Source organism: Coregonus lavaretus, assembly GCF_964263955.1.
Source record: "Coregonus lavaretus genome assembly, chromosome: 21".
Lineage (NCBI taxonomy): Eukaryota > Metazoa > Chordata > Actinopteri > Salmoniformes > Salmonidae > Coregonus > Coregonus lavaretus.
This window is the reverse complement of record NC_140008.1, coordinates 9,812,777-9,826,559: the sequence shown is the minus strand read 5'-3', so window position 1 is coordinate 9,826,559 and position 13,783 is coordinate 9,812,777. Positions and strand designations below refer to the sequence as shown.

At 42.3% G+C, this 13,783-nt stretch overlaps 1 protein-coding gene across 1 annotated transcript in view; it reads right to left on the bottom strand.

The window, feature by feature from the left end:
* LOC311149272 (ATP-binding cassette sub-family C member 8-like) overlaps positions 1 to 13,783 on the bottom strand; it is a gene marked incomplete at both ends in the record, with an annotated part of 153,072 nt that overhangs the window by 109,580 nt on the left and 29,709 nt on the right. The window contains 5 exons of the mRNA XM_084186396.1: positions 4,075 to 4,230; positions 4,681 to 4,845; positions 9,056 to 9,244; positions 12,023 to 12,265; positions 13,404 to 13,570. Of these exons, the coding sequence (XP_084042522.1) occupies positions 4,075 to 4,230; positions 4,681 to 4,845; positions 9,056 to 9,244; positions 12,023 to 12,265; positions 13,404 to 13,570 (920 nt within the window). The remainder of the gene's footprint in view (positions 1 to 4,074; positions 4,231 to 4,680; positions 4,846 to 9,055; positions 9,245 to 12,022; positions 12,266 to 13,403; positions 13,571 to 13,783) is intronic.

Sequence of the window (13,783 nt, the reverse complement as noted above, 5' to 3'; positions counted from 1 at the left end):
AAGGCTGCACGGAACATTACCAAGGCTGCACAGAACATTACCAAGGCTGCATGGAACATTACATTGGAACATGGACGATCTTGAAATCTGTTGAACTCCTTGGATTGGCCTTATGCACAAAAATAGGAGAGATTTAGTGAAGGAGGATCAGAGGCGTAGTATTGCTGCTGAATAATTGTAGTTACAACTAACTACTCTCTGCCTTTGAAATACGAGGCCAGAATCTAAATATTGTCAAGGCTGTAAATCAGAGGGGTTGGTATGGCACACACACACATGCCTGAGCTGAGAAGACCATTCATATAAAACACATCCAGTAGTAAATTGTTTTCTGACATGGATTCACCTGTTCATTCTCCCCTCAGTTGGATAGGAACAGGTAGTAGTACTAAACTTCCTAAAGTATTCCTAGTGTAGCCCAACATATTTCATTTAGCTGTTATCGTTTTCAATTCCATGCATTATGAACCCCCCAGACAGTCTTCTTCACTCCTCCACTTAATCCATAAAGCTAATCCCTGTGCCTATAGTGTCAGTCAGAATAATTAAGGAACCAGAGTCACTGTTACACTAAGATTGTTTTCTACAGTGGTTTGGGCCTGGGATTTTTACTCCTGTTAAATGCACTGTCACATTGTAAAGAACACAAATGAAAGGGAACATAATGGAATCTTACTCTACCAGGAAAAAGAGAGAGAGAGAGAGAGAGAGAGAGAGAGAGAGAGAGAGAGAGAGAGAGAGAGAGAGAGAGAGAGAGAGAGAGAGAGAGAGAGAGAGAGAGAGAGAGAGAGAGAGAGAGAAACTGAGTCGGGAGACACAGTGTTCTCCCTGGTAGAGAGAGATAAGGTAAGTCTCAGCTTGAACTAACAAAGAAACGTCTTACCAGACAGACTGACTGACCGACTGACACACAGACGAATATGTTGGGCAAACAACAAGACACCCAAAACAAGAGCAGGATAAGAAGACAAACTAAGAAGGAAAAGTAAAACATTTTTAAAGGCCCCTGGGTCCCCCTGATCCATCAGGTGATCTTGATAAGGGTTCTGTATCTGCACCACTGATAGTAGTTGCAGGCTGGGAGATAGAAACTATACCAAGGCTGTCTGGAACATTATATTGGAAGATTACATTTGCAACTCCTGCTTTCATTTAATAGTCAGGGAACATCAAACCAGTAACTGATATACCTGTATTTCTAAATAAGAGTCCCCCCCCCCACCCCCCCACCCCCCACAACACCTTCCTTCCATTTCCATGTACGGATCTAGAGATGGGATATGAGAGATCATCATGCCATGGGGCAAGGAGCATAAACTTGAAGGTCACACTGTTCTGATGTAATATACAGTATGCCATGAATCTATTTCAACTCCATGGGGGCTTCTCCTGATGTGCTGCTTATTTTCTGCCTGCCGGTCTTCTTTCCCTTTTCTACCCTGGGTAGAAACATCCTGGCTTTACCTTTAATATAGTAGATTAGACTAGACTAGTTTAGAACCAAACTGAATAGACCCGGATAGAATATAATCAATTAAAACTATACAGGACCTACCCTAATCAAGTACAGTAGAGTAGAGTAGAGTAGCGTAGAGTAGTGGAGAGTAGAGCAGAGTAGTGTAGAGCAGAGTAGTGTACACTACCGGTCAAAAGTTTTAGAACACCTACTCATTCAAGGGTTTTCCTATATTTTTACTATTTTCTACATTGTAGAATAATAGTGAAGACATCAAAACTATGAAATAACACATATGGAATCATGTAGTCACCAAAAAAGTGTTAAACAAATCAAAATATATTTTATATTTGAGATTCTTCTAACAGCCACCCTTTGCCTTGATGACAGCTTTGCAAACTCTTGGCATTCTCTTAACCAGCTTCACCTGGAATGCTTTTCCAACTGTCTTGTAGGAGTTCCCACATATGCTGAGCACTTCTTGGCTGCTTTTCCTTCACTCTGCGGTCTGACTCATCCCAAACCATCTCAATTTGGTTGAGGTCGGGGGATTGTAGAGCCCAGGTCATCTGATGCAGCACTCCATCACTCTCCTTCTTGGTAAAATAGCCCTTACACAGCCTGGAGGTGGGTTGGGTCATGAAAAACAAATGATAGTCCCACTAAGCCCAAACCAGATGGAATGGCGTATCGCTGCAGAATGCTGTGGTAGCCATGCTGGTTAAGTGTTCCTTGTAAATCACAGACAGTGTCACCAGCAAAGCACCCCCACACCATAACACCTCCTCCTCCATGCTTTACGGTGGGAAATACATATGCAGAGATCATCCGTTCACCCACACCATGTCTCACAAAGACACGACAGTTGGAACCAAAAATCTCCAATTTGGACACCAGACCAAAGGACACATTTCCACCGGTCTAATGTCCATTGCTCATGTTTCTTGAACCAAGCAAGTCTCTTCTTCTTATTGGTGTCCTTTAGTAGTAGTTTATTTGCAGCAATTCGACCATGAAGGCCTGATTCACACAGTCTCCTCTGAACAGTTGATGTTGAGATGTGTCTATTACTTGAACTCTGTGAAATAAATGTTGGGCTGCAATCTGAGGTGAAGTTAACTCTAATGAACTTATCCTCTGCAGCAGAGGTAACTCTGGGTCTTCCATTCCTGTGGCGGTCCTCATGAGAGCCAGTTTCATCATAGCACTTGATGTTTTTTGCGACTGCACTTGAAGAAACTTTCAAAGTTCTTGAAATGTTCCGTATTGACTGACCTTCATGTCTTAAAGTAATGATGGACTGTAATTTCTCTTTGCTTATTTGAGCTGTTCTTGCCATAATATGGACTTGGTCTTTTACCAAATAGGGCTATCTTCTGTATACCCCCCCTTGTCACAACACAACTGATTGGCTCGAACGCATTAAGAAGGAAAGAAATTCCACAAATTAACTTTTAAGAAGGCACACCTGTTAATTGAAATGCATTCCAGGTGACTACCTCATGGAGCTGGTTGAGAGAATGTCAAGAGTGTGTAAAGCTGTCATCAAGGAAAAGGGTGGCTATCTGAAGAATCTCAAATATAAAATATATTTTGATTTGTTTAACACTTTTGTGGTTACTACATGATTCCATCTGTGTTATTTCATAGTTTTGATGTCTTCACTATTATTCTACAATGTAGAAAATAGTAAAAATAAAGAAAAACCCTTGAATGAGTAGGTGTTCTAAAACTTTTGACCGGTAGTGTAGAGTAGAGTAGTGTAGTGTAGAGTATTGTAGAGTATTGTAGAGTAGTGTAGTGTAGAGTATTGTAGAGTAGAGTAGTGTAGAGTAGAGTAGAGTAGAGTAGTGTAGAGTAGAGTATTGTAGAGTATTGTAGAGTAGTGTAGTGTAGAGTATTGTAGAGTAGAGTAGTGTAGTGTAGAGTAGAGTAGAGTAGTGTAGAGTACTGTAGAGTACTGTAGAGTAGTGTAGTGTAGTGTAGAGTAGAGTTGTGTAGTGTAGTGTAGAGTAGTGTAGAGTAGAGTAGAGTAGGGTAAATAATAGTAGAGTAGAGTAAAGTAAAGTAGAGTAGAGTAGTGTAGAGTAGAGTAGAGTAGAGTAGAGTAAAGAATAGTAGAGTAGAGTAAAGTAAAGTAGAGTAGAGTAGTGTAGAGTAGAGTAGAGTAGAGTAGAGTAAAGAATAGTAGAGTAGAGTAGAGTAAAGAATAGTAGAGTAGAGTAAAGTAAAGTAGAGTAGAGTAGTGTAGAGTAGAGTAGAGTAAAGAATAGTAGAGTAGAGTAGAGTAGAGTAGAGTAGAGTAGTGTAGAGTAGAGTAGAGTAGAGTAGAGTATTGTATAGTAGAGTAGAGTAGAGTAGAGTAGAGTAGAGTAGTGTAGTGTAGAGTAGAGTAGAGTAGTGTAGAGTAGAGTAGAGTAGAGTAGTGTAGAGTAGAGTAGAGTAGAGTAGAGTAGAGTAGAGTAGAGTAGAGTAGAGTATTGTAGAGTAGAGTAGTGTAGAGTAGAGTAGTGTAGAGTAGAGTAGAGTATAGTATAGTAGAGTAGAGTAGAGTAGAGTAGAGTAGAGTAGAGTAGAGTATTGTAGAGTAGAGTAGAGTAGAAGAGAATAGGTCTCACCTGGACTGGCATGGCCCACAGGTTGGGACAGAGGAAGAAGAACCACATGAGCTGGTTGGTATCTATGGCGACCAGGTTACAGATTTGTCCTACTGTCAGTTCTCCCATGGACATGTTGGAGGTGCACAGCCGCATGATCTTATTGTAGATCTTAGTCTGGAAGGAGAACACAGCCAGACACATCATGGGGAAACCGATCAATTAACCTGTGTTTTTATAGTTACCAGAGGACATAGCCTTACTATAACTCAGCTAAAATATGATGTCGTTTGGCAACTCTCATTCTTAGTTCCCTCTGCTACACACGTATAATAACGAAAACATAGGGAACAATGTATGAACCTACCCTCTATGAGCAATACCTTGCTGCTATAGACAGGCGTACTGCACAATATAGAGGTATTGACACTGCAGACGCTTTCTAACGCTGAATCCCTGATGCTAAGTAATAGAGAATAAGAATAAACGTAAGGGGTAAGAATCTCTTCACACAACTCTCCATTGACATCAATGTGTGATGTATGTGAAAGTCTACAGAGATCACACTGTAGAGATCCACAATTTTGCAATGTGGTCCCTACTGTATATAAGCCTACAGTACAGTACCTGTATAGCCCCTCGTAAGTTGATGCCCGTCTCGATAGCCACATAATACGAGGCCTGGAGGAAGGTTCTCTGCAGGATGAGGGCGAAGAACAGCAGCACGGCCAGCACGTAGGCATTCGCCAAGAACTCTTGAGAGGAGATAAAGTAGACCCCCAGCAGCTTTATCTGAAAGCACAGCGAGAGACACAGACATGGACCCAGTCAGTCAGTACACCCAGTCAGTATCCTACTCACACAGACAGGGCGAACATCTCAATTGTATATTCCTCGCGTCATTCTCAAAACCCATTGGAGTAGAAGGTCAGAGGGGAGGTACCTCTGGCTTTCTCATCCAATGGGTTTTGAGAAGGAGATGAGGAGAGAGGAGAAAGGACATGAGGAGTATGACATTGTGATCTTCCCAGGAGCTGCCAGCAGGGAGGGCAAGGGAAAGAACAGCCATTCCAGTATGGAAAGTCTGACTGTGACTGTTATGAAATGGCAGGTTCAAAATCTACAGCAGAGATCTACTACTAATATCCAACCACATCTGTTTACAAGACAGTAATCAAGCATCAAAGAGAATATGTACATCAGAGGGGGAAATGCTTTGATTTTCTATAAGGATATTACAGAATCATTCCTAACACGCAGAGGAGAATAACTCCCAGAAATTCCTTAAGATGATCAATCAACAGTCCACTTCAAGTCATCTGAGTCAACGGAGTCATTGTAGTCATCTGTTGTATGTTATCTAACTACACACCATAACACTCTGGATCAGGCCAGCTATTCGTGGAACACTCTCCCTCTATCTCTGCACTGTAATGATGATGGATGTCCTCAGTCATTCAGTTCTACCAGTGAATCACACCAAGGCTGGGGTCATTCCATAACAAATCCACTGTCTTAAGGAAGTTCAATACACCGACAGAAGTCATCCTTCAGGTGTGAAACCCTAACATTGGATTATGCCGTAAAGGGTCTCAGGTGAAAATGTAATGCACTCACTAACTGTAAGTCGCTCTGGATAAGAGCGTCTGCTAAATGTAAATGTAAGGGATATCTTATCTCTCATCTCTCCTATCTCTGAGGAGCCATTCAAACTGGAACAGGACAGGTAATAAATACATCTCTATAAATCATTTAGCAGGTACCCCTCCCCCCCTCTCTCTCTCTCTCTCTCTCTCTCTCTCTCTCTCTCTCTCTCTCTCTCTCTCTCTCTCTCTCTCTCTCTCTCCTCCCCTCTCTCGCTCTCCCTCCCTCTCTCTTTCTCTCTCTCACACACACACACACTCATACACAGACACATTTTACAGTGTTTGAATGGCATACAGCCGACTCCTTTCCCGAGTGTATGTCAAATTAATGCAAATAAATACTTTGTTTGAGTGCACTCCCATGCATGCTTTCGAGTGCTCAGGACATCTGGGTGCTCCATTCCACGCATTCACAATAAGCTATTGCCACGTTCCATGACATTGCATTTATCAGTTAACTACACAGCCTTTTCTTGTCAGTCTCATGGTGATATTTTTAGCTTGATATCACTCTTTAATATTTAATCTCTTCCAGGGGCGACTATTTTAGTCTACCCTCGGACCAAAAACACTGTCAAGATGGAGATAGAGACGGAGGAGAACACTGTCTGACTTCTATGAGTGACTACAGATGACATGGCCACCCAATGTTTCCAAATCAGCTCCCCTATTAGAAATTATATTGTGTAACTAACTCAGTGACATTCAAACAAAATCATCAAATGCCTTTTCTTCAGGAGAGGGCATCCCTTATTTGCCTTCTATGAGGAGCTACAGAACACACAGCCTTTTACAGTTACTGAGACAAATCAGCAATATTCCACTACGCAACTTTCAAACCAATAACTGAGGATCTATCATTACAGCAGGAGAGGGGATCTGAATGGGGTCAGTACAGGAGATCTGACAGATGCGTCCGTGTCCTGCTCTGAGTGGAATTAGAGAGGAGTCAGAGAGCCAGACAGACAAACAGACAGCAGCACAGTGAGGCTGCCAGTCATTAGCCTCAAGGATTTCACCTTTGAGGACAGTTGTGCTGGGAGGAGGACAGTAAATGTCATATCAGAATGGAAACCTGGGCCTGTATCCACAAAGCGTCTCAGAGTAGAGAACTGGTGGTACGTGCTGAGACTAGAGATGTTTTACTCCTACTATTATGGGTAAAAATAAAAGCTCGTCATGAAGCCTCTTTAGTCATAAGAGTCACACCTAGTCGGCATTGCTTGCTGTTTGGGGTTTTAGGCTGGGTTTCTGTATAGCACTTTGTGACATCTGCTGATGTAAAAAAAAAAGGGCTTTATAAATAAATTGGATTGATTGATTGATATTTAGGAGTCCCACCAGTCCTAACCAGTTAGGAGTTACCAGCAGGTGTCTTGATAATAGAAATATGCAGCAAGTCAGTGGTTCCTCTGCCATAGACAGGCAACTGCTTTGGAGTTGTTGAAACAATGTTTTTATATTTCTATATGATCAAACCATAAATAATCCAGACTTACATGCAACAGTATCTCTTGCGCTTTAGACAATGATTTCACATGATATGCCTACATACTTATAACCACTAGGCTAATAAATAATCACATTCTTTTATTTCCATTATTTAATTACCTACATCATGTTTTTTCAAGTTATCCATTTGGAGCACAATACCACGTTGTTAAAAATATGTCTAAATTGGGCATGCCTATAAGTTGGGAAATTGAAGGCATCTAGGGCTTATGTTAACCTTGATTGTGTAAATATTATAGACCTTTCAAACATTTCTCTTGTTGGCTGGTCCTCACTACATATTCATCGCCAAACCCACTGGCTCCAGGCCATCTATAAATCCCTGCTAGGCAAATCCCTGCCTGATCTTAGCTCATTGGTCACCATAGCAACACCCACCCGTAGTATGCGCTCCAGCAGGTATATCTCACTGGTCATCCCCAAAGCCAACACCTCCTTTGGCCGCCATTCCTTCCAGTTCTCTGCTGCCAATGACTGGAACAAATTGCAAAAATCTCTGAAGCTGGAGACACTTATCTCCCTCACTAACTTTAAGCATCAGTTGTCAGAGCACCTTACCGATCACTGCACCTGTACACAGCCCATCTGAAATTAGCCCGCCCAACTACCTCATCCCTATATTGTTATTTATTTTGCTCATTTGTACCCCAGTATCTCTATTTGCACATCATCTCTTGCACATCTAGCATTCCAGTGTTAATACTAATTGTAATTATTTTGCACTATAGCCTATTTATTGCCTTACCTCCATAACTTGCTACATTTGCACACACTGTATATATATTTTTTCTGTTGTATTTTTGACTTTGTTTTGTTTTACCCCATATGTAACTCTGTGTTGTTGTTTTTATCGCACTGCTTTGCTTTATCTTGGCCAGGTCGCAGTTGTAAATGAGAACTTGTTCTCAACTGGCTTACCTGGTTAAATAAAGGTTAAATACAAAAATAAATACAAAAATAAAAAAGTATGCAAGGTTGTATTCAACATTATCGGCAAGTGACTTGATGCCTACTGTGCCAAAGTGATTTAGAGTTGTTAAACGTGCGTGACGAGTGTGTTGATATAATGGTAATTATTGTAAAAATTCCACTTTTAACAACTTTCATAATTGTTTCTTTTTAAAACGGTTATGCACGCCAACATACAGTATTAGGCAATAATTAGTAGGCAAAGTGATCGTGTCAGGCGAATATTATATCAAACGTTTTATTGCAACATTTTATGTAAAGTCACATTCACTGTGGTTGTCTGAAGCGTGCTATAGAGTTCATAGCTGTTGATGCCTCATTGCGATTGGTTATTCCCCATAATTTGCAATAATGTCAATGAAATTCATCAACAGCTTTCCTTTGCGGTACCTCAAACTGTCGTGATTACCAGCTGAGATAAATTTTTATGAGTTGATTTTACTCCTGACTCTGAGTTTGTCTGAGCAGTGCCTTAACATCATCCTAAAACCTACTCTGAGCTGGGAGTTTTTTGTTGTTGTCTTAAAACAGGTTTTAACAGGATTCCTAAGACCTTTTCTGAGATGCTTTGTGGATACAGGCCTTGACCTTTTGAAAGTCAGGAGATCATGGGATATCTGTCTCTCTCACTCTCTCAACAGTGAGCGTGTGTGAGTGTGTGCGTGCATCCGTGCGTGCGTGTGTCTCCTTGCCGTCAGCGGAGGCGGCTGAGGGTAGGACGGCTCATAATAATGCCTGGAATGGAGTCAACGGAATGGTATCAAACATGTGGTTTGCATGTGGTTGATACCATTCTATTGACTCCATTCCAGCCATTACTATGAGCCATCCTCCCCTCAGCAGCCTCCGCTGGTGTACGCATAATGTCTTCTCACCGGGGGCTGTATGGTGCGGTTGTCCTTGCTGATGTGATGGACGATGCCAGAGATACAGAGGGGCCCAGCGAAGCCCAGCAGGTCAGCCAGGAAACGGAAGGTGATGCTGATGATGAGGGGCCGTCCAAATGCCTGGCGTAGGGCCCTCCAGATCCACTTAGGGCCCTGCGGCATGGAGCCCAGAGGCCTCTGCAAGAGGAAGGACATCATGGTTGTATCAGGTAAAACAGTGAAAAGTAAAATGTCCATGTACAGTCTTACCCAAGTTCCAATTAAGGAACCTGAGTTAATTGGACTCTTGCAGCGGTTCTCACAGTCAGTCTCCTCCCACACACAGTGTGGCTATTCCCTGTGGGTTTCTTACACAAGCAAAACAAGGCCACTCATCAAAAGGCTGTTAAAGGAACATTAAAAGATAATTAGCTGGAACAAAAACCTGCATACCCAAGGCGATCAGGAGCCAATTACATCTACAGAATAGAAACCTGCATGGAACCTGGAATTTAGTGTTGAATGGAATTCACTGTTTAATAGAATTCAGTGTTTAATAGAATTCAGTGTTGAATGGAATTCACTGTTTAATAGAATTCAGTGTTGAATGGAATTCAGTGTTGAATGGAATTCACTGTTTAATGAAATTCTGTGTTTAATGAAATTCTGTGTTTAATAGGATTCAGTGTTTAATAGGATTCAGTGTATAATGATATTCAGTGTTGAATGGCTTTCAGTGTTTAATGGCTTTCAGTGTTTAATGGAATTCAGTGTTTACTGAGGTGAGAAGGAGAAGAGCGTGGTTCTCGTGCTTTTCAGTAGTAATGATGTCCTCCCAACATGCCATCTCCTGACTTCAGTCCTAATGACTCAGGCTACTGTGGCATCGGCACACCGCACAATGGGACCTCACAGAAGAGGTTCGTTCAGATCTGAAAGTACACCAGCATTCAGGCGTTCGGGAATTCAGGCATTCAGGCATTCAAGTGTTTGTGTGCAGTCAAATAGTTTGTCCGATCTCAAAAGGTTGAAACCCTCCATGTATAATGCATGAAGGCCAAACATTTACTGTAGTCAACCCCGCTGACATGAATGCGTTGTGTGATGTTTACACATGTATTGTTAGTGAAGATCGGGGACAACATCTAGCTACTTTGGCTGCAGAGAGGTAAATAATCATGGTGTCCTCCTGGTTTTCCAACTCCTCTCTAGGGGGTGATTGGCTTGGAGGCAGCCTCTCGTCAGGCTCTTTGATGCAGAGAGCACGAGGGCAGATACATACATAAATAAACAAAAAATGTATAAATAAACCAGATTTGATTCTTCTGCTTCTGATACTTCACATTCACTTCCGAAACTTTCCAGTTTCATGGATATACAGTTGAAGTCGGAAGTTTACATACACCTTAGCCAAATACATTTAAACTCAGTTTTTCACAATTCCTGACATTTAATCCTAGTACAAATTCCCTGTCTTAGGTCAGTTAGGATCACCACTTTATTTTAAGAATGTGAAATGTCAGAAAAATAGTAGAGAGAATAATTTATTTCAGCTTTTATTTCTTTCATCACATTCCCAGTGGGTCAGAAGTTTACATACACTCAATTAGTATTTGGTAGCGTTGCCTTTAAATTGTTTAACTTGGGTTAAACGTTTTGGGTAGCCTTCCACAAGCTTCCCACAATAAGTTGAGTGAATTTTGGCCCATTCCTCCTGACAGAGCTGGTGTAACTGAGTCAGGTTTGTAGGCCTTCTTGCTCGCACACGCTTTTTCAGTTCTGCCCACATATTTTCTATAGGCTTGAGGTTAGGGCTTTGTGATGGCCACTCCAATACCTTGACTTTGTTGTCCTTAAGCCATTTTGCCACAACATTGGAAGTATGCTTGGGGTCATTGTTCATTTGGAAGACCCATTTGCGACCAAGCTTTAACTTCCTGACTGATGTCTTCTTATGTTGCTTCAATATATCCACATAATTTTCCTTCCTCATGATGCCATCTATTTTGTGAAGTGCACCAGTCCCTCCTGCAGCAAAGCCCCCCCACAGCATGATTCTGCCACCCCCGTGCTTCACAGTTGGGATGGTGTTCTTCGGCATGCAAGCATCCCCCTTTTTCCTACAAACATAACGATGGTCATTATGGCCACACAGTTCTATTTTTGTTTCATCAGACCAGAGGACATTTCTCCAAAAAGTACGATCTTTGTCCCCATGTGCAGTTGCAAACCGTAGTCTAGCTTTTGTATGCCGGTTTTGGAGCAGTGGCTTCTTCCTTGCTGGGCGTCCTTTCAGGTTATGTCGATACAGGACTCCTTTTACTGCGGATATAGATACTTTTGTACCTGCTTCCTCCAGCATCTTCACAAGGTCCTTTGCTGTTTTTCTGGGACTGATTTGCATTTTTCGCACCAAAGTACTAGGAGACAGAACGCGTCTCCTTCCTGAGCAGTATGACGGCTGCGTGGTCCCATGGTGTTTCTACTTGCGTACTATTGTTTGTACAGATGAACGTGGTACCTTCAGGCATTTGGAAATTGCTCGCAAGGATGAACCAGACTTGTGGAGGTGTAATATATTTTTTCTGAGGTCTTGGCTGATTTCTTTGGATTTTCACATGATGTCAAGCAAAGAGGCACTGAGTTTGAAGGTAGGCCTTGAAAAACATTCACATGTACACCTCCAATTGGCTTTAAATTTGTGAGTGGAAGTGTTGAACACGTTTTAGTGTCTATGTTTCTCTCTCTCTCTCTCTCTCTCTCTCTCTCTCTCTCTCTCTCTCTCTCTCTCTCTCTCTCTCTCTCTCTCTCTCTCTCTCTCTCTCTCTCTCTCTCTCTCTCTCTCTCTCTCTCTCTCTCTCTCTCTCTCTCTCTCTCTCTCTCTCTCTCTCTCTCTCTCTCTCTCTCTCTCTCATCTGTCTGTCTTTCTCTCACATGCTTGGTGTGAGAGAAGTAAAGTAGTATTACTACCTTTACCCTCTGGCTCTCGAAAGCCTTGCGGAGCTTCAGATAGTTGGTGAGGGCTCGCATGGCGATGGGCAGCTTGCCGATGACCTTGAGGTCGATGGGGCGGTGGTGGGCTGCCGTGATGAAGGTGTTCATCCACCAGTAGGTGGCCTTGGACAGCAGGTTGACAAAGGGCTGCAGGAACCGCACCCCCAGGTCCTGCAGGTCCTCTGGGGGCTTCACCTCCATAGCCTCAGTGAAACATAGGTAGCGCTGTGTGGAGGGACAGAGGGAGAAAAATTCACTTTTTCTCATACAAATGTGAACAATGCAATGAACTATGCAACTATTTGCTAACGTACATCCAGTTTCAGAAACACTTACTTAATCCAAGTTTTGAAGAGATAATGGTTAATTATCTTGTTGGCCTGTGCTCCACTGGATATCACAGATAGTGTCTGATCATTATGGGTGATGAAGAGTATTTGACTGTGAAGTTGGCTCTGTTGTGTATTAAATTATGGGTTGCATGATAACGGGTTGGCAAAAGTATCAATACCTTGGCAAAGCCTCCCTGTATCATTTTGTAACAAGATACTTTCGAGAGCTGTAATTTGTATTTTCGAAATACAAAATACTTTTCTATACACATTTTTATTGAGGTTCACCATTTTGTGGCCCACCTTTCACCCTGCATTGGTATCAGAAGTCTGATGGCACTATGGTGTGATCAGAGCGTCTGCTAAATGGACTAAATATAAATGTGTTTGTAAAAATGGACAATTGAATGCTGAGTATTATTCTAATGAGCTCTGCCCCAAAACAAGGTTTTTTCTAGAAGGGTTACATCTTTTTTCAAAATTGACTTTTCGGAGCATGTTTAGGAGAACTTACACAGCAGGTTAAGAGAATATGACCTTGTTACATGTAACTACAAGGTCCCACTCGTCACAACAGTCCAGCACATTCTGCCTGATCTATCAGCCTAATGAGCAGACCTGTAGGCAGCAATACTGATCATCCAATGTGCAGGAGCATCCAAAATGCTAGATTGAAAGACACAGGAAAGACAGGAAAGAGATGGCCGCCAGTCACACTGAGGAAAATCGATGCATACACACAAATGTATGCTTGCACGTATGTACGTGCGTGCACACACACACACACACACACACACACACACACACACACACACACACACACACACACACACACACACACACACACACACACACACACACACACACACACACACACACACACACACACACACACACACACACACACACACACACACACACACTCCTCACTCTAGGATGATACACACAAAAAGGTACACACAAATACACACACACAAATACATGGGCACACACACATATTCCATTCCACTCCCACACACACTGGTGCTCACCCTGCCCAGTATGACGTTGATCTCCACAGCCAGCAGTAGTCCGTAGAGCAGGACCAGGAGTCCTGTGATGCAGTAGCGGAGTTGTCTCAGGCCGATGCCGTGCTCCGTGTACTTGGCAAACTTGATGGTCTTCATCAGAAAGGCCAAGACCCAGTAGAACAGTAGAGCTTCAGAGAGGATCAGAGAGGAACATTAGAACATGTCTGGAATCATAAGGAACCACTCAGTCTGACTACGCAAGTCATTTTCAAGTCAACTCCTGATAAATGTAAAGGGTTAGGAACGTCCTATACATTCCTATACAGATGATGCAGAGATCCAGAGTAAGTCAAAGGAATTGAACACTGCATCAGGAGTGGACTGTCTTCTGTGAGGCACAG